The sequence below is a fragment of the Apodemus sylvaticus genome, chromosome X (genome assembly GCF_947179515.1).
Source record: "Apodemus sylvaticus chromosome X, mApoSyl1.1, whole genome shotgun sequence".
NCBI lineage: Eukaryota > Metazoa > Chordata > Mammalia > Rodentia > Muridae > Apodemus > Apodemus sylvaticus.
In genome coordinates this window covers 46,442,244-46,468,021 of record NC_067495.1, presented here as the reverse complement: position 1 = coordinate 46,468,021, position 25,778 = coordinate 46,442,244, and the positions used below count along the sequence as shown (strand labels likewise).

General features: G+C 40.7%; 1 protein-coding gene across 3 annotated transcripts in view; it reads left to right on the top strand.

The window, feature by feature from the left end:
- The first annotated feature begins 7,564 nt into the window (after positions 1 to 7,564).
- Positions 7,565 to 25,778, top strand: part of Gk (glycerol kinase) — a 65,288-nt gene continuing 47,074 nt past the window's right edge. For 2 of the 3 annotated variants that reach the window (XM_052170968.1, XM_052170969.1), the window contains exons 1-3: positions 7,566 to 7,836; positions 18,732 to 18,805; positions 19,528 to 19,634. In XM_052170968.1, the coding sequence (XP_052026928.1) occupies positions 7,759 to 7,836; positions 18,732 to 18,805; positions 19,528 to 19,634 (259 nt within the window). In that variant the 5' untranslated portion in view covers positions 7,566 to 7,758. Of the gene's footprint in view, positions 7,837 to 18,731; positions 18,806 to 19,527; positions 19,635 to 25,778 lie in introns of all 3 variants that reach the window. The other variant, XM_052170967.1, reaches the window with a different exon arrangement.

Genomic DNA, 25,778 nt, shown 5'->3' with positions numbered 1-25,778 from the left:
TTATGCATACACATACATGCATATACACTTACTCATGTAACAATAATAGTCAAAGGAAAAAAGCTATCAACTTGAGAGTTGGAGGGAATACACATAAGAGGAGTTTGAAGGAGGGTTGTTGGGAAGGGCTAAAGGGAAGAAGGGAACAAGGTATGTAATTTTATTTCAAAACAGTTATCCTCAAAACAGATGGCATTCTTAAGCAAATATCCCAGTTTCTATTACTATATTCAGTCTTTTAAGGTGGGGTCTTATGTAGACTAAGCTGGCCTCAAATTCAATATATAGGTGAGGATAATTTTGACCTCCTAATTCTCCCACCTCTACCTCTTGGAGCACTGAGAGTACAGCAATTGTGACTATGCCACATTTCCTTCCTCCACTCTTCTCCTTTTGGACAGGGACTTGATGTGCAGACTAGGTTGGTCTTGAATTCACCACCTTTCTCCATCAGTTTGTCCACATGCTAGGAGTAAAGACATGTGTTACTAGAATAATAGAATACTTGATTCTTAACTCATAAAAAGGACTGACATTTTAAAAAGTTTATATGTATAGATGTTTTGCCTGAGTCTGGATCACAGATGTGTACAATGTGGATGTCATGCAGAAGAGTGCCTCGGGTCCCTGGATCTGGAGTTACAGATACAATGTGGGTGTAGGGAACTAAAACTGGGTCTTCTGAAACAATAGTCAGTGCTCTCAAATGTGGAGTCATCTCCCCAGCCTCTTAAATATTTTTTATTAATTATTTAGTGTGTTCATGTATGCATGTGATGGGTGGCACTGTGCACATGGAGATCAGAGGACACCTTGTAGATCACTCTCTACTTCCATGATATGGGTCCCAGGGATTGATCGCAGGTAGTCAACCTTGATGGTATATGACTTTACCCACTGTGCCATCTCCCAAGTCCAGAAGAATTTTAAAAATGTTATAGTTTTTCAACACTTTTGTTAAACTACTCACAGAGAGTAGCCACAAAGGCTGGCCCATATATTAGTGGCAGTATCACCAGGAAGCTTTTACCTAGGAAACATGGTAGTAGTGCTTACTCGCTCTCCCGCCACCCCCCACCGTGTGTGTGTGTGTGTGTGTGTGTGTGTGTGTTTTGAGAAGATGGTAAGGGAACCATGGATGTTAAGTATGCTAAGGAAATGCTTAGCCACCGAAAGACATACCTAGCTAAAGCAAACTGATTTTTTTTTTTAATTTTGAGACAGGGTTTCTCTGTGTAGCCCTCCTGTCCTGGAAGTCTTTCTGTAAACCAGACTGGCCTTGGACTCACAGAAATCTGCCTGTCCTGGAAGTCTTTCTGTAAACCGGACTGGCCTTGGACTCACAGAAATCTGCCTGTCTCTGCCTTCTGGGTGCTGAGGCATATGCCACCACTGCCTGGCAGCAGTCTGAATTTATAAGAAGTCCTCTAGGCTGTTCTGTTCTAAGAAAAGTTTGATAATCACTACCTGTCTTAGTTTGAGTCAAGATAAACTTGAAGTAATAACACTGATGCTATAAAGGATTTACTAAGAAACGTGCTTAGGAAAATGTTAAGTTACACAAAGTAGAATTTAGATTAAAGAGAGCTGACCCCAATATGACTGGAAGATAAGCAGTAGGCTAACCAGGACTGTTAGAAATTGTAGGAAAAACAATTTTGTGCCATACTTGAAGTTTAAGGTTGCTGAGAAAGTGTGCTGACTGTTCACTAAGATTGACCTCCAGTTAGGCTCTGTTCCCATAGTAAATGGAGACAACTCTGACACACACTTTTGTGGTTCTGTTTTGGAGTTCCAAGCTGTGTTTCCACATCCTCTGCTTCCTCCCTCTCACGGTGGGTGTCCAGATGCTGCTGCACACTGGGCAGGAAGGATGCTGCAGAGTTCAGAATGGGTGGGCTCCTACAGGGACCTGGTTTAGCTGGGAGTGAGTGCCAGGGTCGAGAGGGTAGGGGAAAAGGCTTTCCCTTAGGATCTTAGTGTTCCAGCTTTTTAAGGCAAAGCCCTTCTCTGAGGATGTTCAATGAAACAGCTCTCTGAGACAATGTAAGCTTGTGCATGTACTTTTATTGGGGTGGGCCAGGATGCATACACTTGGGTGAACCAAGGGTATATATGGATCTTGGAGAGTGCAAAGGAGTTTTCAGAGTAAATGAAAATCATTGGCTAGAGTTTAAAGTCCTATAAATGCTTCCTTTGCATGGACAGGCATATCACTTGATGGGCATATTCTTATGGGAGGGAGGGGAAAAGAAGGAGTTGAATTTGTAGGTCTGCCAAGGACTACTCAACCTGCTAACTACACTCAAGTAGAGAGTACACTCAAGTTCAGGCTCCCCAGACAAGGCCAGAAAGGGGAACCCCACCCCACCCCCTCCATCCTCTCACCCCCTCCATCCCCTACCCCCTCCATCCCCCCACCCCCTCCATGCCCCCATCCCCTCCATCTCCCCACCCCCTCCATCCCCCCACCCCCAAGGAAAAGGGAGTCCTCCTTTTTTTTTTTTTTTTTTTTTTTTTTTTGCTCTGAGCTCTGAGAGCTATCCAAACAATGGCCAGACTGTGACCTTAATTAGCAAGATCCAATACAAATTGGCCTTAGGCCTGTTCTCATATCAAAGACCTTGCCTCTAAGGGGCAGTTCAAGGGGGCAGTGCAGGGTCAAAACCATCACTACATCCTGGTCTGCCATTAAGTGCCCTGTGCTCTTAGGAGGAAAAACATAATTCTGCTGGTGGGCAAGATGAACCTGGGTAACAAGTATTTGAAAAGAACTAGTGCACTTAAAAATAATTCAGGCATCATCTGTGCTGTGTAAGTCTCCCATCTACTCAAGTGTTCAGACTTGCAGTCTTCTATCTCTGTATAAATTGTTCAAAATGTAACAACCTGGGGCTGAGTCCTAAAGATTTTGGGATGACAGCATATGTGGAACGTATATGCTTAAGGCCTATATAAGCTGATAAAATTTTGTTTGAGGCTGGTTCCCTTTTGTGCATTAGCCAAAACCAGTTGTACACAACTATTATCGAGCCTTTTCCTTTACTAATCTCTACATGTGCAGGAATTATTAATTTTATCACAAGTTAGGCTTTCTGTTGTGGTGATAAAACACCAACACCACAATCCGAAAGCAACTTGGGGAGGAAAGGGTTTATTTGATTTACACTTCCACATCACAGTCCATCATCAAAGGGAGTCAATGCTGAAACCTGGAGGCAGGCAGGAGCTTATGTAGAAGCTATGGACTAGTGTTACTGATTTTTCATGGCTTATTCAGTATGCTTTCTTAGAGGATGAGGAACATCAGCCCAGGGATCATCTCAAACACAGTGAATTGAACCCCTTCCACATTAAGAAAATTCCCCTCAGACTGGTCTATGGGCTAATCTCATGGACACATTTTCGTAAATATAATTCCCTCTTCCCAGATATGTTGAGGTTTGTGTCAAGTTAAAAAAGAAAAATGCCTATAGGGCACTGTTATAGTCTCACTATGTTATGATTATAACACTGTAAAGTGATGCACAGAAAGTAGTCAGGTTCATTTGTACTGGATACTAAACCAACTTTCCTCACCTCACATGCTAGAGAAGTACTTTACTGAGCTACATTCCCATAAAAGTAACTTTTAGTCGCATGATGTAATTATCATCTAGGTTTATTGCCTCCGTCGGCTAACCTAGGCCAAGTCCTGGAAGCTTCTACCTTGGGTACAATCTAATCTAGACCTAGAATACCTTCTGCCTCTGAGACTTGTTGCTGAATAAGCTCACCCCTTCCTTGTTCTGAGCTCTAACTGGCTGGTTCAACTCAGCTGTTCTGGCTCAAATTCCTCTCCAAGCTGACTGATTTAATTTAGCTTCTCCTGAATTGCTCTGCTTGGCCCTAAACTGACTCTAGCAGTCTGTTCTGATCCTTTAGCTTTTTCTCATTCTCTGGCTTGTTCTGCAGCAGTCTGTCTCTCTATAACTCTCCTGGGTAAAACTGCCTCCTTTCCCCTCTCTGGGCTATTGTACTGCTCTCTCTGAATTCTGTATTCCTGCACTGTCTTTCTCCTGTTGAGTAGCTTCCCTTTCCTCTCTTCTCTTGAGTGTTGGGCAGATCCTATTCTGTCAAATCTTTCTATCATTTGTCACCTTTTCTGCCACTCAAATAGACATCACTTTCAAACATGGGTGCTTCTTTCTGCAAACTAAGTTTATCTTCAGTGTTTGGGATTAAAGGGGAGCACTAAGAGCATGTCTGTATTCTAGCCAGAGGGTTGTACTAAGGGCTGAGCCATGCCTTAATTAGAAACAGGTTCAAATACTCTGTAACATATTCCCCCAATCTTTTTACATTTTAGTTTGAAACAGGGTCTCACTGAATTGCTCAGGCTGGCCTTGAACTCACTCTTTAGCCTGGGCAGGTTATTAATCTTATGACTGTTCTTCCTTTAGTTTTCCAAATAGCTGTATTTGCAGGACTGCAACACATAGCCAAGTTCACATTTAGATTACTAATATGCATAAGAACAGATTCTCTAAGTTGCAAAGAGGCTAAAAATCGAGGAAGTCTAAATTCCTTATCTGTTTCTCAATCTGGTGCCACTTCACACAAACCCTCAACAGATCTATTCAATTCACCCAAAGTCTATAAAGTGATATTTGCCTGTGCTTTTCAATAAATAAACTTTCCATCTTATATTTTTATTATCCACATCAATACATAAACATCATTAAAACACAGGAGGTATTAAGAAAATTTTAGCATTCCAAATAGAATTAGGTTGAAAATTAAGTACTTAAAAAAAAGTTTCCTGCTGTAACCAGGCTGGCCTCTAACTCTTGGCAATCTTCCTGTCTCAGTTTCCTTACAGCTGGGCTTATAGGTATAAGCCACCACACCCAACTAATAACTGCTGGTTATTAGGCAACCATGAGAAGATCAAGGAGTGTTACCAGAATATTCTCTAGGGAAAAAACGGGTTTTCTGTTTATGCAAAATCTGAATAAGTAAATTAACAGCAAGAAAATCAGAGAAGGAATAACAGAACCAACAGAAGATTCTCTAGCACTGGCTTCTTGCTCTACCAGTCAGAAATCAAAACAGGAAGGGCCGGTGGTAGCATGCACCTGTAATCCCAACACTAGGAATTGGAAGTAGAAGGATTTACCTAAATCCCCTTGGCAAAATAGAGATGGAGGAGCTGGGTTGGGTTACCGAAGACCTGGTGAAAGAAAAAGGAAGGGAGAGAGGGAGGAAGGAAAGGGAAATAATGCCAGTCAGATGACTCAGACTCCTTAAACTATTTGCATGAAGCACTTCTCTTCTAGTCTTCACACCTGGATTTCCTTGGTACAAGCCTTTTTGACAATATAAAGACATGAATTTTGCCTTTCTTGCCTAGCTGTACTGCTCATACTGTGCTTCCAGAGACATTACATCAGTGAAGTCTCAGTAACTCATTCACGTCACTATAAGTGACATTTTCCCTATTTTGCAAGTAAGCAAAAGGAAGCCTTGGGTTACTTGAGGTCATGAAGATTAAATGTTGGATGGCAGAGCCAATACACTATGGATTTCTTCTGTTGCTTTGCCTTTACATATGTATTAGTGGTGGGGGTGGGGATGATCAAGGATGATTACTGTGGTTCCTATAACATTGAATATATCACAACTTCATTGCTGTCGCCAAAACCGTGAGAAGCCATTTTATTTTAATGCTCTCAAACCACTCATATTTCAAATGTCTTCTAAAACAAGCAACAAAAAAGCCAGTAAAAATGAATTTAAGGCTCTTTCATGTGCTTCTACTTTATTTCATTTGAAATGACTGAATTCTGATCCCTACTGTGCTTGTTAAACAAATAATTTGCTGTCCTGTTGGAATCCGAGCCACAACTGTGCTAAAGTTCAGATGTGGTCAGGATTTTTTTTTTTAAATGGTTCAACATAGTAAGGTCTACGGCTTTGTTCTTACTGACTTCTAGAACTAAGAGAATCCTTACCCATGTAATTTATTCAATTAATTCCTATCACACGTTTGAGAGAGAAGTTGGCCTAGTGTCTTAATATTTGTCTATTCTGCCTGTCTGCTTCTTATTCTATTCCAGAAAATTAAAAAATGCTGACTTATCTGAAAGTTTATCAATTCTCAGCAAGTGTAGCATCTCCATAAGCAGTCCTTATCTGGAACACCAGGACAGGAAACTGTGCTTTAATAGCAAGCGTGGTAAAACTATATAAACACACACAAAGTATAGAAACAAATATGGATGAGTGAAGTGGTACAGAGCAAAGGAAATTAGTGAAAAATGTAGGGTGGTGGAAAATAGTTTGAGATTTGGGAAACAGATGGAAAGAAAGACATAGGGAATAGTATCAATCCGAAAGATTACAGAAAGCATGGTAGTATCTGAGCTTGCTTCTTTCCTTCTCTCCTTCCTTTTTTACATTCTTCCTTTTTTTGGTGGTAAGGATAGCCTTGAACTCCTTTCTGATCCTCCTCCATAGTGATTATCGAATTGCATTAAATCACCTAGCTCAAGTTAATATTTTTTCCAGTCAAGATGTTTAAAAAAAATGGTATGCCATAGAATGAAATAGAATGCATAGTATAGATAAAAGTGCTCTTAGAAAAATTTAAAAATATACACGAGTATACAGCATATAATTATTATAAAAAAATGCAAGGGCAATGAGCAGCCCACAAACACCCGCCCCAGGCTGTTTTGAAAACTATTTCTCTCTGTGGGTCCAGCTCAAAGTCTGAAAGCCTTTAGAACACGCGCCTCCGAAGGATCTAGGCAAGGTAAATTCAAGGTCAAGTGAAAATCCAATTTGCTCTCAACCTAAGTGGTTAATAAAGAGAGCGGAAATGGCGCATAGGGGAGGGCATACTTAGTGAAGCCAAGCGAAAGAGGCTAGGGAGTTTCAGGACTCGGAGGTGCCTTGTTTCCTTAGTGGTTGGTCAACCTGAGGTTCTTGGAGACAATGGTTTGACACGTTTTCCTCACATGATAAATTGAAATAACTTCCGCATTCTTTCTCCCTGGCCTACAAAAGTGAGGTGTTCTCTTGGCTCCCTCCAGCAGCTGGTCGCTCCCGGAATAAATGCCGGTAAAAGAGCTTATTGTTATTAACAGGGGCTCAGAGCGCGGGGTGTGGGAAGAGCGGGGAGGAAAGGACCTGATGGTCCACCAGGCGACTCGGATCGCACTCTGCACAGCCTACCAGAGAGGGAAGAGGCAGTTCTGCACTTCTGGTTGCTCCTACAGGCTTAAGTCTCGGGGTTCAGTGCAAGCCCTCAGGGCCTGGGGCAGGCAGCGTTCTGTGAGGCCCCGCCCTCCGCTAAGCCCTAGCCGGGCTAAAGGCAGACGCTCCGCCCGTCCTCAACCACGTGACCCACCGCGGGTACCACCGCCCCCGCCCTCCGTACTTTGACCCCGCCCCAGTGACGTCTCACAACCCTCAGACTGGCCTGCTGCTGGGTCTCTTTCTGTAGCACTCATTGGCCCGCCCGGAAGACAGAGCCCCCCCCTTTGCCACGCCTCCCGAGGCCTCAGGGAATGCAGGTCGGGGCGGGGCCTGAGCCGGAGGGGCGGGGCGACGCAGCCCGGCGGGAGTAAAGGGGCTGCCTAGGATCCGCACGAGCCCTCAGCAGAAGCGCGCTGCTTTGCCCTCCGCTGTCCCTGCTCCGCCCTCCACAGCCCTCCACAGTCACCCCGGAGACCAGCCGTGTTAAGCTCTCCACTCTGAAGCTGACTGATTTCCATGGCAGCCGCGAAGAAAGCAGTTCTGGGGCCATTGGTGGGAGCAGTGGACCAGGGTACCAGTTCGACACGTTTTTTGGTGAGCCCCAGGGTGACATCTCCTCAGTCCCCTGAACTGGGACACTAGCTGGAGGACGGAAAGGCGGGGTGTTGCGTCCTCAGTCGGCGCGCCTCTTGTTCTCCTGGGCCCTAGCTGCTGGTGCGAGGAAGGGAGGCCAAAAAGGGGACCTACCATGCTGGGATTGTCCCGCTCTGGGGGGATCTTGGCCTCCTAAGATCCACCCGTAGCAGAGTTGAGCAGTCTCAGCCTTCGTGGTGGAGCCAGGTCACAGACCAATAGGGGGATTCTTCCCCCAAAGAGAGTGAGTACTCTTGGAGCATCCAAGCAGAGCAACCCTGGTGCAGTAGGGGACAGGTGGTCACATTGACACTGCTGCGGTCTTCCCTAGGAGCGTCTGGCCTGCTGGGCACAGGACGTCCTTGGATGGAGGGAAAGCTGTGTCACGGCTGTGGTAACCCAACATAGCGTCCTTTCGAGCGGTAGAACGAATAAAATATTAGCATGCTGATGCATTGTCATCCTCTGCCACAGAAACGGCAGAGGATAGACTACTGAGGGGGTGGCAGAACATATTTGAAACGGACCCATGGCAATTTTCTGTAATCTTTATTTCATTTCAAGAGCTTAATAATATCATTTCTGACACTTTGACCATTGTCTAACCAGATATTGCCTACTCTGCCCAACTGTTTAATGTGACAGGGCAATTCTATTTGGTATGCACAACAAGAATTACAGTACCGAGGTGCTGTTTAAATATCTCTTTGCTGGTTCGTTTTGCGGTGAAGAAGTTTAGCTCTTCTTTTTCATTTTGTTTTGTTTTGTTTTGTTTTGTTTTTGAGACGAGGATCTGCCTATTTACTCCAGAGAAGTCTGAAACTCATGATCCTCCTGCCTCAGCCGGGCAAGTGCTGGGATTACAGGCATGAGCCACTGCTTGCTCACAGCTAGGAAACTTGCTCTTGAAGTGAGCTAGCATTCAGTTCAGTGAGATCATTTGAAAGTAATTTAAGTGAATAGAGAACTGCTAAAAGCCCATGCTTCACTGGGCATTTGACTAACCTGGAAAGTTGATGTAGATATTTAGTGATTAATTACCTTCCTCTTTATTTCTTTATCAAACATGAATTTTCTTCAATTATTTATTTACCGGTACCCTTAGGGGTTGATGTCCTTGTGGTAGCATGGTAGGCAGGCAGTCTATCACTAAATTACACCCCCAACTCTTCCTGTATTATCTGCTGAGCATGCGCACATACACCTGTATGTATGAGCACATACACCTGTGTGTGTTTTCTTCAACTAGCACTTGGCTAAAAACTGCACTCACTGTGTTGTGATCATGAAAAGTTTTTTTTTTCTTTTTTTTGTAATTGAGAAGCTTACAGTCCACTTTCAATTTAAATATCCCTTAGTGACAACCCTGGTGCAGTCCACTTTCAATTTAAATATCCCTTAGTGACAACCCTGGTTTGAGGTTCCCAATCACTGTTTCACATCTGCATCTTAAACTTTTTAATAGCAAAAGTGGGGTTCATTTTGTCTTACATTCATATACATGTTTATAAAGTAATGCTGAATCATAAATAAGTCTGCTTGGCTGGATTTGATTAATATATCTGTGACAATAATATAGCTACAAAATCATTATCATTTTTCTGAGCTTGTTAAAACATGGACTGAATAACTGGGATTATTTTTAATGTATTTATTTTATGTGAGTGGGTATTTTGTCTACACGTGTATCTATGAGGCATGTGTGTGCCTACTGCCTGAGGAGGCCAGAAGAGGGTGTCAGATCTCCTGGAATTTGAATTAGAGACAGTTGTGAGCTACTGTGTGAATGTTGGCAATCAAACGAAGGTCTTTTGGAAGAGCGACTAGTGCTTTCAGAGGCTAAGCCGATTGATTATTTTAACACAGTATCTTGCTTTATAGCTCAGGCTGCTTGTGATGCACTAGTAACACAGGGTGGTCTCAAACTTGTAGTAATGTTGGCTCAGCTCCATAAGTACTACACTTATGAGCACAAGCTACCACAACCAGCCATATGGGTTGAATTTTGAAGTCATATTTGAGAATTGTCACACTAAGGGCTGGAGAGATGGCTAAGTGGCTGAATAATGGTGCTTGCTGCCAATCACCAATCTTAATGGTCTGATCTTGGTCCTCGGGACCTACATGGTGAATGAGAGAAATGATTCTCACAAGCTGTCCTCCAACGTCCACATGTGTGCTGTGGCATGCACACACATCACACACAAAAAAAAACAGTTAATAATACAAATAATTTTAAAAAATGCTCACTCTAATGGCTGCAGGGGCTAGGCCCGTTGAAGGGGACAAACATACTGGCAGTAGTGTCTCAGGCCAGATGTTCCATTTATTCTAATAAAAGATGGTGCTTTAGAGTGCTTGAGTAAATAAACTTTCCTACTCTTTTTTTAAAATTATCTTTCCAGTTCGTAAGTTGTTAATAACTATTAACTCAAAGCATTGGGGGAAGGCAAGCAAAGAACGATAATTATTCCCACGTTTGTATAGCCTTGCCCTATATGAATGTGAGTAAAATAGTTTATAACTTTAAAGGTTTCCTTTTTAGGAGCCAGCTTGATGAGTTGCTTTCATTTGGGGTCTTCATAGTGCTACCTTTGCAGTCCAGGCAGTCTTTTTTTTTTTTACACACAGCAGGTTGTTTCTGATCCTTCATATTTTGTTTCCTATAGGCGTTTTTTAAAAATATATTGGTAGAGAAAAAAATTATCAAATTCATAATGCTATAATGATTTTTTTAGTTTGTAACCTGAACAGAAAACTAAATGGCAAATAATTAAAAATACATGTTGATGGCTAACATCATGTATTCCTTAAGAAACAACTAAGAAATCAAATTTCCAAGGCCAAGTGGGTAATTGGGAAAACTTGAGAATGGTTTAGCAAGGTAGTATTTCCTTTGCTTGTAAAACCACTCCCTTGGGGAGTGCAGATAGTGGATTTGCTGAATACGTATTTCAGTCACAAAGTGATTCCCAGGAGTTGTTCCCGTGTTCCTGTTCCGTGTGGTAATGATGACTCAAAATTAATTGCTTATCTTCTCAGGAAAGGGTGCAGTGTGTAGGAACTGTTAAGAGGAAGGAAGCTCACAAAGGTAAAGAAAGCTATTGACACAATCTAATTAGTCTTCATTTAATTTGCATATTTGAATTATTGGAGGCCAATAACCTCATTAAGCTTTTTTCTCTTTTCTCTTAGTAAAAATCTATTAGTAGTAAAAATCTATTTCTTCTCTTTCATCTAAGGTGACTTGCCTCCTCTTACTTTACATTACTTATCTGTTTCTCCTGGTTCTATTCTACCCATAAATAGTAGTTCAGCAGCTGTCTTCATAGTTTCCCCCAAACCCTTACTCAGAGCTTTCCTTCCTCATGTAGAACTTATTTATTTAATAAGTGCTAGTTGATTTTTGTAGTAGACCCTTCCTTTACTTTATTCCCTTTTTTCTTTACAAGTGTGGGTGTTTTGCTTGCCTTCTTTCATGTGTAGCATGTACAGTGACCAAGGAAGCCAGAAGAGCCTGTCTGATCCCCTGAAAGCAGAGTTACAGATGGTTGTAACCTACCATGTGTGTGCTAGGACTAGAACCTTGGTCCTCTGGAAGAGCAAGTGCTCTGAACCACTGAACCATCTCTCTAACCCCTAGACCTTTCAGTTCGATCCCATTTCTTTCTCAAATTTCTTTCTTACATTTTGACCTAGTTATTTACTGTATGTTAGTATGTGTGCATGAACACACACATTCAGTATGGCACTTGTGTGGAATTCAGAGGACAACTTGTGAGAGCCACTTTTTTGTTTGGTTGGTTTAGTCCCCTCCCACCCCCCCAAGACAGAGTTGTCTGTATAGCCCTAACTTGGAACCCTCTCTATAAACCAGACTGTCCATCAATTCAGAGATCCAACTTCCTCTGCCTCCTGCCACCTGAGTGCTGGGGTTGAAGGTGGTGTGTGCTTGAGAGTCACTTCTTTCTTTCCACCTGGTCCATTGAACTCAGATCATCCGGTTTGGTGGAACACACACACATTTCCCCACTGAGCCATTTCCTCCACCCCCATGTTTATTTCTCAACTTGTCACAGAACTAAGTTTTGGGATCTGGTGCAAAAGTTTTGTACTAGAGGAAAATCCCCAACTTGTCTGATAGGAAAGTGAACCTGTGTTGGCACATGGCTACCCAGGTTGCAGAGTAGGAACTTCTTGGAAAGAGAATTAGTGTAACAGGTTTTAAGGAGGGGCAATTTCTCTATGAGAAAGACGTTTCAGCTAAAGCAGTCAACTTCCTTCTTTACTTTGGTAACTTAATTTTTGCCCCATTAAGTCAAATATTTATGAAAAGCTTTGGAGAATGTTGTGACTTGCAATATGCCAAGGACGCAGTCAACTGTAATTTGATGAGGTATAGATAGTGTTGAGGGACATGCCTTTACCTGGGTGATGAGATTGTGACTGAGGATTTGAGGATTGGGCCCAAGGTTACATGCAACTTAATAACTGGTGGAACAAGAATTCAAGTCCAAGTCTTTTGTATGCTGAGGCAGATTATACTAGGGCTTGGAGAATGGTAAAGAGGGGAGAGCTTGAGGGAGGACCCAGCCTCCCTCAATGTCACTTCTGATTATAGGATTAGAGCCGTACATGAATGACTCTTCACCAAGAAAAATATTCTTACTAATTGGTTTCACAAGATAGGAATAAATACTGCTTTGAGTAAGTCCTGTAAGTTATGATCATTTTGTGACTCAGGTTCAGTGGGTTCTGGGCAGGGCTCAGGTGTGTCATCGTGGATAATGGTTGTGTAATCATTTTGTTCTAACTGCCAGTGTTTATGAAGAATGACAAGAATTGTAGTTCCATGCTTGCTTTGGTGAGAAACAGTGCCATGGCCCCAGTTGTCTCATTATACTTAAGAGATCTTAAAAAGCTTATAGATAGATTTCCCTTTCATATTCTCTCTCTCTCTCTCTCTCTCTCTCTCTCTCTCTCTCTCACTCACTCGCTCTCTTCCTCCCTCTTTCCATCCCTCCTTCTCCCTCCCTTCCTCTCTTCTTCCCTCCTTCCCTCCTTCCCTCCCTCCTCCCTCCCTCCCTCCCTCCCTCCCTCCCTCCCTCCCTCCCTCCCTTCCTTCCTTCCTTCCTTCCTTCCTTCCTTCCTTCCTTCCTTCCTTCCTTCTTTCTTCTTTCTTCTTTCTTATTCAATACACATGTTTTGTTATTTGTTTGTTTTGAGGCTGTCCTACCACTGGAGGTTTGCCTGGAACTCAATGTAACCTAGGCTATCTTCAAGCACATGACTATCTTCCTGCTTCACCTTAAGTGCTGAGGTTATGGGAATAAACCACCATGCCAAGCTTTTAGGAGCTTTCAATTTTGTCCTTCCCTAAAGGCATGCAATAGTTACTTACTCTATATGAGCAAGTGCATGAGTCAACATGAGCATCTTGGGACTGAGATGTGTTGACTGAATGAAAAACTTGGGGAATGTAAAATTTGCCCAGTAGCTATTAGATGTCAACATGTCTTGAAATAAAATATTTTGTGGTACTAGGGACCATGCATAGGGCCTTGTAAATGCTAGACAGGAGCTATACAGCTGAGCTACATGCGTTGCTTTACAAACTTGTTTCAATTGAACTTATGCAACCCAGGCTGGCCTTAAACTCAGTCTGTAGCCACAGATGACTCCTGATCTGCCTGTCTCCACATCTCACGTGCTGGCCTAGGAGATGTGTACCACCATACCTAGTCTATAATTTCATTAACATTTTTTATTAAATATAGTTTGTGTGTGTGTGTGTGTGTGTGTGTGTGTGTGTGTGTGTGTATGTGTGTGTGTATGTGAAGGCCAGAAGACAATTTGCCAGGGTTGATTCTTGATTCATGTCAGTGCTAGTACTTGAACTCAGGTCCTCTGGCTTGGTAGCAATGCCTGTGTCTGAAGACCCTTCTCACTGGTTCTTGCAATATCATGTTAGGAAATGGTGTGATAATGCAGGTCTGTAATCTTACCAAGGCAAAAAGATGGCAAATTGGAGGCCAGCTTGGGCTATGAAGCAAGATCTTGTCTAAGAAAAATAAAAAGAGGTGGGCGGTGGCGGCACACACCTTTATTCCTAGCACTTGGGAGGCAGAGGCAGGCAGATCTCTGATTTTGAGGCCAGCCTGGGCTACAGAGTGAGTTCCAGGACAGCCAGGGCTACACAGAGAAACCCTGTCTCGAAAATCCAAAAGAAAACAAAAAGAAAGAAAAAGAAAATAAAAGAAATATAATTTCTGTGTTATCTTCTGTGGCATTAGCCATTAATCCTTTCCAGGTCAGTTTTGCAATGTGATACTTTTATGGCTAGCATTTTTATTTTTGGACATCTAAGTTGGTGTGAAATAGTATTCTTTTTCCAATTTTGTTTTTGACTTTTTACATAGGCTCTAATGTGGTGCAGGCTGGCCTCAAACTGGCCTTATAGCTGAGGATGACCTTCAGCTGCTAATCTTCCTGCCTCCAAACCCAAATAATGGGATTAGTCATGTGCCACCACACCCCACCTATATTCCTGAATGTCTTATCACATAATAAATTTTAGTGTACCATAAAAGAGTAGACTGGTGTGCTTAGGAAAAGGAATATGCATGTTTATGATGCTGTCATCACAGGATGACGGAGGTAAACCCTACAGGACACTTAGGAAAGTGAGCATGTCCTTTTTCTATGACTCTTATAAGTCAGAGAATGTATGCATCAAAATGTTTCAGCAGATTATTGTAAAACTTTTAAAATAGCTATTTTGATTCGGCAGTTTATATTATCTCTGAAATTAAATAGTATTGTAGTAGAGGTGAAATAGAGATCTGGCGATATTTTAAAGGTTTTTTTTTTTTGTTTGTTTGTTTGATTTTGTTTTTGTTTGTTTGGAAGCAGAATCTCATATAGCCCAAACCTTTGAATTTGCTACATAGCCAAGGCTGGCTTTGAACTCTAGATCTTCTTGCCTCTTACCTCCCAAGTGTTAGGATTCCAAGTGTTTGCCAATTTGCCCAGTTCAGATTTTGTGACATCTAATTCTGCTACTGTCACTTCTATGTAATACAGTAATGAGAGTAAAAAATAAAATGGTAGAAAGAGGGGGGAGGAACAACTGTAGTACTGGAAATAGCAACTGGATATATACTGTTATCTGCACTATTCCAAAGTTCTTCCTCCGTTAGCTTTTATTTTTATGTACATGAGAACTCTGGAGTTCAGGCTGGACTTGAACTTATTGTATAGCTGATGATGACCTCACATTCTGATCCTCCTAACTTTATTACCTGGATGCAGAATTTATGGGTATATACTGTCATTCCTAGTTTATTGCGTGGAACATCAAAGTCGGGACTTTGTACCTTCTTAGCAAATATTCTATCACCTATGCTGTATCTCCAACCCATATATTACATTTTCATGCTCTCTCTTTTTTTAACTTTACTTACATTTTTTTATGTTTATGGGTATATGGCTTGCATGTATGTGGTGTCCAAGGAGACCAGAAGAGGACATCAGATCTTCTGGAACTGGAGTTAGGCTTGTGAGCTACCTTATGAGTGTTAGAAGATCATCAGTGTTCTCAATCTTTGAGCTATCCTCTCCAGCTCCATCACATTATTGTGATACTGTGAATCTAAGTCAGGACCCAAGCAAATGTTTTACTAATGTGATGTTATACCTATAGCCTCCAAAGACAAAATCTGGAATTGAGACAAGATGACTAGAGGTAAATTATTTCTCTGTTTATTATTTTGGGACAGGATCTCATTTAGCTCAGTATAGCCTCAGAGGCAGAATGACCTTAAATTTCTAATCCGCCTTCCTCCACTTCCCAAATTTGGAGATTCTAGATATAAGCCACCACGTCTGACTATTTATTTATTTATTTATTTATTCAGACAGGATCTCAAGCAGCCCAGCTTGGCCTTGAACTTTTGATCTTCCTGCCAATAACTCTTAACTGCTGGAGTTGTAGGTTTATAGGTATATAACACTACATCTAATTTTATGCATTTGTGGCTTTCAAACACAAGGTTTGTATGTAGTACATGCTTGGTAAGCATTCTTGCTCCTGAACTGCACCTCCCTAGCACTCTACTATCTCATTTTATCCATCTCTCCCTTCTTTCTGTTGGAGATGTTTATTTATTTGCTCTATTCCCCTGGCTGACCTGTAACTCAGTATGCAGATATCTAAGATCAAACTAAGTCTCAAACTTGTAGCATGTCTCAAACTTGTAGCATGTCTCCTGCCTCTGCCTCCCAGTTTACTAGATTACATATGTGAACTACCATACCTACCTTGACTATTCTTATCTGATAATTTGTCTTCAAGTCAGTACTTATAATAGAACTTATTTTTTTCAGATCTTCAACAAATGTGCAAGGTAACCATTCTGTGTCCTGGGGATATGTCCATAAATAAATTACTGCTAATTTGAGCCTACATTTTAGGCACATAACTTTAGTACTGATTTGTAAATCATAAGATGTGCATGGGGTTCTGTCAGGTTTTTTTTTTATGATGTTGAGTTAACCTTTGATTTATAAGATATTTTATCTCCTCAAAGAACTTTAGAATTTGCCTTCTTGCTTTGTGCTTATCACTTCTCCAGAAAAACAGGTGATGTTATGACAAGGGAAGGAAGCAACTGGTCAGACAGAGTGTTCTCATTTTACTGTTGCTTTCTGCACTAAGCAGTTAATTTTCTCCCACTGGAAATTGAGGCATGACACTACTCTAGGAACTGATTAGAAATGACTTTTATGCTGTAATTACTGTGATTTGGAGAGTAAATTTTAGTTAAGTTACACATTTGTCTGTTGAAAGCATAAGAAAATTGATACTCTAGCACCAAAGTATTAACTGGTACCAATGATTAAAAAGAGTGTTGCTAAATTTTTAGAAAGTATTACTTTATTTCATTGAAATTATGTGGAATACACACACACACACACACACACACACACACACACACACACATGCATGCGTATAACTTCTTTATTTGCTTTTGTCCCCTGGCTTCAATATTTTTTGTCAAGGGTATGCAATTTATGACACAGATACCTGAGAGGGTGCCCAAGTGTGTGTGGCCTCCAGATAGCCATTTCTCTTCCTACTGACAGGCCTCTATTTTCCTGTTCTAAGAGCTCAATAAAGGTACCACTGCGTCTCCCTGCCAAGCACCCTGCATGAACACCTTCCTTTCTTCTCATCCAAGATGAATGAGGATATATTAATTTTCTTATTATTATTGGTTTTTTATTCTCGAGGAAGTCCGTGCTATTGTTTGTATTATTTTACATTTTGTAGAGAGCAATTTAGGTTTATTTAGAGGTAACGAGCTGCTGTTTTTGAACTCGGCCTCTCTATGTAGCTCAGGCTGGTCTCAAATCACGGCAATCTTCCTGCTTCGGTCTCCAGAATGCTGAGGATACATGTGTATGCACCATTCCTGGCAGGAATTTCCTCATTTAAAAAAAATGTTTTACTCCATCTCCTTTTCTCAGGAGAAATTCTCTTAAATATGTTTTCTCATTTAGTCTTTAACACATCCAATCATGAGGATAATGAATTTAGTTGTTGTTACCCTGTTGCCCTCTCTCATCCCTTCATCCATTTGCTGCTGAAACCCTTCTACCCAGGAAGACCTGCTTGTACTTTGCCTTTTATCATATCTGTGACCTACTACTGACTTTAGAGTGGCACAGCCAAAAGTGTGTCAGGGAGGGGGACACCCCATGAGCCCCTCTCTGTCTCTGATGGAATGCTGACAGAGGGAATCTTGTATAGGTTCTGTGCCGGAAAGGAAGCACACAGCCACAGTGAGTTTATGAGGGCAATGACCATGTCATACATTTTGTGCCGTAGCTACTCATCCTTCAGCTCTTGCATTGTCTTCATCTCTCTTTGATGGTCCCTGAGTCTTGGAGGGATATTTAGAAGGCAGTTTAATAGCATGTCCATTTAACAAAACAGTAGTAGTTGGCTTCCTTCTGAGCTTATTCCATTCCTAGCCATAGACCCCTGACCAGGTTTCCATCTATTCTTTCATTTGTTTTTTTTTTAATATTTTTATTTTGTGTTTGGGTGTTTTGCCCATCCATAAGTCTGTGCAGCACATGCATGCCTGCTGTCTATGCAGGCTCGAGGTGTCCAATCTGGAACTGGAATAACAAAGGGTTGTGGGTGCTGCAAATGGAGCCCAGGATCCTCTGGAAGAACAGCCAATGCTTTAAACAGCAGAGCCATCTCTCCAGATTTCTCTTCTTTTCCTTTCTTTTCTTTTTGAGAAATTGTCTATAGTTTTCATAGACAGGATGCTACATTGTAGCTCAGATTAGCCTCAAAGTCTGGATTCTTCTGCCTAAGCCTCCTGAGCACTACACTCTCATATGTGAGGCCCTATCTTTCCTGGTTGTGAGAAGTTATAAGTTATTTCTGGTGTAATTTTAAGATACATTTTCATATGCATGTATACTCTCTCTCTGTATACTCTCTCTCTCTCTCTCTCTCTCTCTCTCTCTCTGTGTGTGTGTGTGTGTGTGTGTGTGTGTGTGTGTATGCACGTGTATGTATTGGTTTGGAGTTACAGGAAGTTAAGAGCCAGCTGGGAATTGAACTTTGAGAGAGTAGCAAGTGCTCTTAACCACTGAATCATCTCTACAGCCACCCACATTTAATGTCTCGTGATTCTGTCTGAAAATTAACCAAACATCATTGTTCGTCATTCCATCTGATTCAGTCTTTTATAGATATTAATAAGAGCTTCATTTGCTCTGTAACTTCAAACAGATTTGATACCAACCTTGCCTTTTTATACTGATGTGTTTTTCAGGTTTTCAATTCAAAAACAGCTGAACTTCTTAGTCATCATCAAGTAGAAATAAAACAGGAATTCCCAAGAGAAGGGTATGTTTCTTAATTTAATATGTAAAGACATATCACATTTACTGGTTTATCTCACCCTATGTATGCTGTGGATTGGTATAGTAAAGTTAGTCAGATACCTTTTGGAGAAGACCTGAGAGAATGGGAGTGGTCAAGAAATGAAGCTATAATGCAGTAATTCAGAAAAATAAGCAAAACAATGGATAGTTTAGGGATTCATTGACAGAAAGCAAAGTATAAGTAATGTAACATACGCATACATATATAAAGTCTGTATTATATCAAAGGAATATTAACTATCAGAAACTCTGCATTAAGTCTGAACTGATTTCTTTCTGTGTCCCTATTACTAGCGGTGCTAAAATTATTACTTTTTAGGAGTTTGTTCTATTTTATTTTTATTTTTGCCTTTTGGAACCAAGATAGTATCAATCTACAGACCAGGCTAAGACAGTCATCCTGCCTTAGCCTCTCAAGTGCTGGGACTTGAAGTGTGAGCCACCACACCTGGTTAATGACCATCCTTAGAAGGATAGATTATTATTTGTATGTGACGAATAAGAAAAATGAATGGAAAATAGTTCTTTTCTTTCCTTTAGAATGTAGAATACAGATATGCTTGGTTTGACCTAATTCTTAAACGTATGTGTTAGGCACACCTAGTAAGTTCATGTATTTATGGAAACATGTTAGGTTTGTATTAAATTGTTGGAAACTAACACATTTATCCTTTTGTTCCAAAGATGGGTAGAACAAGACCCGAAGGAAATCCTGCAGTCCGTTTATGAGTGTATAGAGAAAACGTGTGAGAAACTTGGACAGCTCAATATTGATATTTCCAACATCAAAGGTATTTTCATTGAGTATTTTCCTAATATAGTCTAACTTTGCCAGTCCCATTCATGAATTTATTCTTTCAGCTTATAATTGAGTCCTTACTTGCTGCAAGCACCCCCCCCCCATTTTATGGTGAGACTTTATGGGCAAAACAATAAACAAGATTCAGTCTCTGTTCACTCCAACATTATATTCTGATGCACATAAGGAACAATAAAAGAAGACTATATATGTTACTCTTACATCAAAGAAATGTCACGTGGGAAATTAAAAAATGAGGTTTATCATAGGGTGTGCCTACATGGCTTAGACACAGTAGGTGGCCATGGGAGGGCTTTTATTCTCTGAGGAAGTGATTTTTTTTTCTGAGATTTCAAGGGACTTGAGGGGCCAGTCATGTGACTGGAGAAAAATATTTGAAGAACACATAAACATCCTATGCTGCCATGTTTGATTGATGTCCCTGGGAAGCTCGCTCTTTTCTGAACTGAAAGGAGGAGGAGTGGATCTGCTTCAAATGTGGGGGAGAGGCCTGGAGGAGAGGAGAGAGTGGAAACTGTAGTCAGAATGTAATATATGAGAGAAAAATCAATTTTAAAAAGGTAATAAAATAAAAATGTAAAATTAAAAAAAATAAAAAATAAAAGTCAGTGGATCTCTTGTTTATATAGTGGAGATTTAAATTGGATTTTAGTCGTTCTTTGCTTTCATTTCCCTTGCATTTCTTTATAGTGATGCCCTAAAATTGTCCAGTTCAGTAGAATAGTGATTTCAAATCTGTTGCCTGATAAGGAGATGCTGGAGCTCAGGTGGCACTTGAGGTACATTGAAACATCACAATGGAAGAAATTTGTGTTTCTCATTTTCATTCTTACAATTTCTGGTGGAATTTCCCTTTCACATAGTTTTAACTTACCTTGTTAATTTTTATTCCCTTTCTTACATTTCTCTAATTTCACATATGCCTTTTGTCATTGTTGGACAATTGTTTCCATTCCTATTTTTATTTTACTTTTCTTTATTTGGCTTCATGTACTCTGTCCCTATTTATTTTTATATTGTTCAATAGCATTTGACTTTGTCTTTTTAACTATCGAGTTTTAATCTTTTATTAATTAAACTTATTCTCTGACAATATCATAAAATAAACATCCCATGCAAAGATCCCAGGGTGAGAATATAAATGGACACAGTCTAGATTCACGAAGAAGACTTGTAAAAACAAGTTGAGTGGACAGAGTGAGTAGGTAAGGAGTTCCATATAACTGAGATTGGAGAAATCAAGGGAGACTTGTCAGCCATATTTAGACATTTGAATGTTAGTTTTAGTATTAGAAGGGACAGGTCATGACTTACAATTTAGAGATGGCTCCATACCTTATGTGTAAAAAGCAGATTCTGATGGCCTATCAGTAGACCCAGGGAGACCAGTATGAGTCTTCTGTCAAACTGTTGAGAGGGTATGGTATCTTGACAGAAGACTCATACTGGTGAAATGGAAGCAAGGAGAAAGGACCAGTATATGCTGATTGGTTGGCTGTAAGTTTAGTAGAGAGAGTTGTGAGTAGTCAGCAAGAGGAAGAGCTGGTCAAAAGATTTGTCTTGCCCTTCCAGTAATTGGCCTGTAAGACTTAAATTGCTAGTTTCTGGCAGAATACCTTTGCCAGGCAATTTTATTTATATAGAGAGACAAAGTTACTGTCCAAGGCTGCTGGAATGTTGTGTAGTGTGCAAACTATAAATGATCATTGCTATCCCTTATCTTTTATAGCTTGTACTATGTTGTTGTATTTTGTGTGTTTTTTTAAACAAGGAATCACTAAATAGACCTTTCTGGCTTGAAATTTGCTATGATTGTCCTGGTCCTTTTCCCCAAGAACTGGGATTACAGGCATGCATGTACCAGTTTCTCCACTTTAAATTTTTTTATGTGAGTGTACATCAAAATGGTTGCTCTCCTTTCTTGGGGGTATTCTCGCAGTCTGAAACAGTATAAACAATTAACAGGTACTCAGTAGTGTTCAGTTGTTCAGTTGTCAAGAGTCATTGCCTCAGATGCATCAAACCAGCTCAGATGCTTAATGTGGAGTCCAGAGTAACTGGTCTTGGCATTGACATTGCTCTGCCTTCCTGACAGATAAATGGGTTGCAATATGGTGACCTTCTGAACCACTGATGTACCAGTCTTTCTGGGTTGTGTGTTGTATGTGAGGATGACACAGAGTTCTTCACCAAGAGACTTGTCTTGCCCTTCTAATAATTGGCCTGTCTTTTTCTTCTCATCTGCTAATCCACGTGCTGTCTTGGATCTCTCTATGGAGACCAGACTAGCCTCAGACACAGAGACCCACCTTCCTCTTCCTCCCAAGAACTGAGATTATAACAACTATCTTTTTGACACACCCATGTGTCCAATATAAAATCATACCAATCCAAATGATTCCTTCTGCAAGCAATGGCCTATAGCCAAGGATGAAAACATTTCATAATGCCTGCCATAGCAGGCCAGTCATATTACTTCTTTCCCCTGATAATTTATTGAGTTGGCATCAGAATGGGGCAAGCTTTTGCTTTCCTATGTAGAATTCTAGGTAATAAAATGGTAAAAGCTGTAGAGTATCATCAGTCACCTAGACCAACTTCCTTTAGCTGCAGTGGGGTAAGGGGACTTAGAATATGTGGCTATTTATTAGAGGAGGGCATTAAATACTACTCGTGTAACTCTCAAACCATTTTTCCCTGGGCTACATTGATAGTTTCACAAAGCATTTACTTTATATTTCCTATACAACAAGCATATCAGCTTTGTCAGCTGAGAGCAAGACCATGTCATTTTACTTGGTAATCATTAACAGTCAATCATATTTAGGGATACCTTTCACAAATTCCTGATTTGTTCATTTTAGTTGTCTTCATCTGTCAAAAAATATTGACTTCAAAGTTGGGTGTGGTCATATATGTCTCTATTCCCAGCATTTGGGAGACTTGAGCAGGAGTATTGCTGCTGAGTTCAAGGTCAGAGTAGTCTACTGATTGAGACCCTTTTTAGACACCCTCACCATAAAAAAATGAAGGGTGAGACGTGTTTTTTGGGTTTTTTTTTCTTTATGACAAAGACCAGCTATTTAGCTGGCTTTGAGTTCACAAACTCCATCTGCCTGCCTCAGCTTCTTTTTTTTTCAATAATTTATTTATTTATTCACTTTATATTCTAATAGCAGACCCCTTCCATCTCTCCTCCCAGTCCTATCCTTACAAATCCACCCCCCACTAACCCTTTCCATTCTCCTCAGAGAAGAGGAACCCCCTTGGGTACTACCCCACCCTGGGAAATCTAGTCCCAGCAGAACTGGGCACATCCTCTTCCACTGAGGTTCAACCAGGGGGTCCAGGTAGGGGATGGGGAATCTAATGGCAGGCACCAGAATCAGAGATAGCCTCTGTTCCAATTGTTGGGAGACCCACATGAAGACTAAGCTACATATCTGCTTCACATGTGTAGGTCCAAGCCCCTGCATGATCTTTGGTTGGTGGTTTAGTCTCTGATTGCCCCTGCCCCAACTTCTTAAGTGTTGGGATTATGGAGATATCACCATACTCAGTATTAAGGGCTTAATGTATCTTCCTTCATAGTGCTTGTAGTAGTAAGAACACTTTCTTTGTAAAGCATTTTATCATTTTTCTCTGTATATTTACTGTTTTTATTTCAAAATGTATTGCATTGATAAAAATAGAGCGTTATTTACTTATTTCAGCATTGGGGATTCTATGCAGGACCCACACATAAGCAGTGAGCCATATTCCCACCCATTCATTTTGAAAGGATTCACATCATCCATAATATGGACTAGATAGTAATTTTCTAAGTATATTTTCTTAATTGTTAAGGCTTTTTGTTCACTTATGAATGTGCATTTTGTTTGTTTGTTTGTCTTTGAGATAGACGATAAGATCTGGCTATGTAGTTCTGACTGGTATGGAACTTACTATGTATTGAGATAAACCTCAAACCAACCTCCTATCCAGCCTCCAAAATATGCCAGGACCATACTCATGCCCCACCATGCTAGGCTTTGGTTATTAGATTTTAAATAGTTTAATTTTGTTATGAACAGTCACTGAAGAGAAAAGAGACCCTAAACATATTAGGTAAAGTCTGAACCCAATCGATGTAAGACCAACACATTGGCTTTTATTTATATGAATGATTATATCTCTAAATATATTCCCATTAGGGCAAGAAATGTGTATCTTGTACTTGTAACATTTATATGCATCTGAGTGGTGCAGGTGAAAGTGAACTATGGTAGAGAATTAATATACCTGAGTGTGTTTTTCTGCAAAAGAAAGAATGAAAACCAAGAGCAATTAATGATTTGGCCAGGTAAGATAACCCAGTGGGTAAAGGTGCCTGCTCTTTAGTCTTGGAACCTGAGTTCAATCCCCAGGCCCTACATGGTGGAAGGTGAGACCTGATTTCTGCAAATTGTTCTTCGACTTTCACATACAAACACCCCCCCCAACGTATGTAAATAAATGTAATTTAAAACAAAACTAGGACTTTGTGGTAAAACAAGTGGTCATGACACTGGGAAAGCTCAGTGGTCTTGTATGAGGCCTGTGTATGGTAATAAAAATCTCTGTGGCTGAAAAGCAATCCTGAAAAGCAATTTTTTGGACTTTGATTGTCTGCGAGGAAAGCAGTTTACTTTCACTTGGCATGAAGGAATAGAATTAAGATACAGGAGAAAGAGGGAGTGGTCCGGGAGGAATCCTAGACCAAGAAACTGGATGAAAATAGCTCTAGATTAGATTCTCAGTGAGTCAGTGGAGCCAATAAAAAACAGCAGGATGACAGACATGTGACTTGGATTGTGACTAAAAAGAGCATCCAGCTGATTTACAGGGAAATTAACAAGGAGGAAATGGACTCTTAGCTGTGAATTCACTGCGGTTTCACATTGCGAAGTTTTCATTTTGAAACAAGAATCACTTTCATAATATTCCACTGTTGTCACCCTTGCTAGACTCCTGCTGGTGTGCCCTCTGAGATTACAAGGAATTCCCTTATCCTGCTCAATTCAGCCTCATTGTCTGCGACTCTCACTGTGTTCTGTACTCAATGGTGATTGATGATTGCTGCTTGGGTCACATTTACCCAATAGTTATTTCTCCCAGACATCTGCTTTAATGTGTAGTGACTTATTGTTAGATGCGGACTTTAGTCTCCTCACTTGAGACAAAATAAAATTCTAAGAAGACAAAACAAGGGCACCCAGGATTGGAATTTAAACACCAGCTATTTGGCTTTGGTGAGCCTAAGTGCTTCTGAATATTTTCTTAAGACAAGGTCTGGCTGTGTGTTGTGTGTCTTTGGGGTGGGGTTTTATATATGGCATGGCATTTGTGTGCAGCTCAGAGGGCAGCTTTGTGGAGTCTTTATAGTTCTCTTTATATCTGCGTGGATTCCAAGGATCAAACTCAAGTCAGCCCCACGTGGCAAGCACCTTTCCCCGCCTGTATTTTGTTTGTTTTTCACAGATAAAAGTGCCTCATACAGCGCTTGAACTATGTAGCCCCAATTGACCTTTACTCGTGGTCTCCTCACTCGGCCTCCCAAACACTGGGATTACAGGCATTCATTCTTACGATCATCCCTGGCTGTGGCTTTTTTCTAAAAATGCAGATATGCACATATGTGTACACATAGGAAGGGAAATTTCACAGAATAAGAACTAAACAAACTAATGAATTTATTGCTGCTCAGTACAGAATAGCCAAATGTTCATTGTAAGCTCATGAAGTTATTATATCCCTTCAGACAATCTAGGGGTCTTTCCTCAACGATATGGATCGTCATTGTGTGCTTGTAGTAAAGGAAAAAGATTCTGTACATTAAAAACTTTACACTGCATGTTAACTTCGTCCAGGTGTAATTGAGGAAAATAAACCAGATAACCACCAAAAATATTCCTGACGGAAGGCTGGGTGTGGTAGCATATGCCTTGTACTTATAGCATTTTGGAGACAGATGTGGTGGCGCCGTGGGATCTCTGGGAATTTAAGGCCAGTCTGTCTACTACGTAGGGAGTTCTAGGCTATATTATAGTGAGGGCCTATCTCGGAAAATTGCAAGTTTAAAAAATTGTTTAGTTAT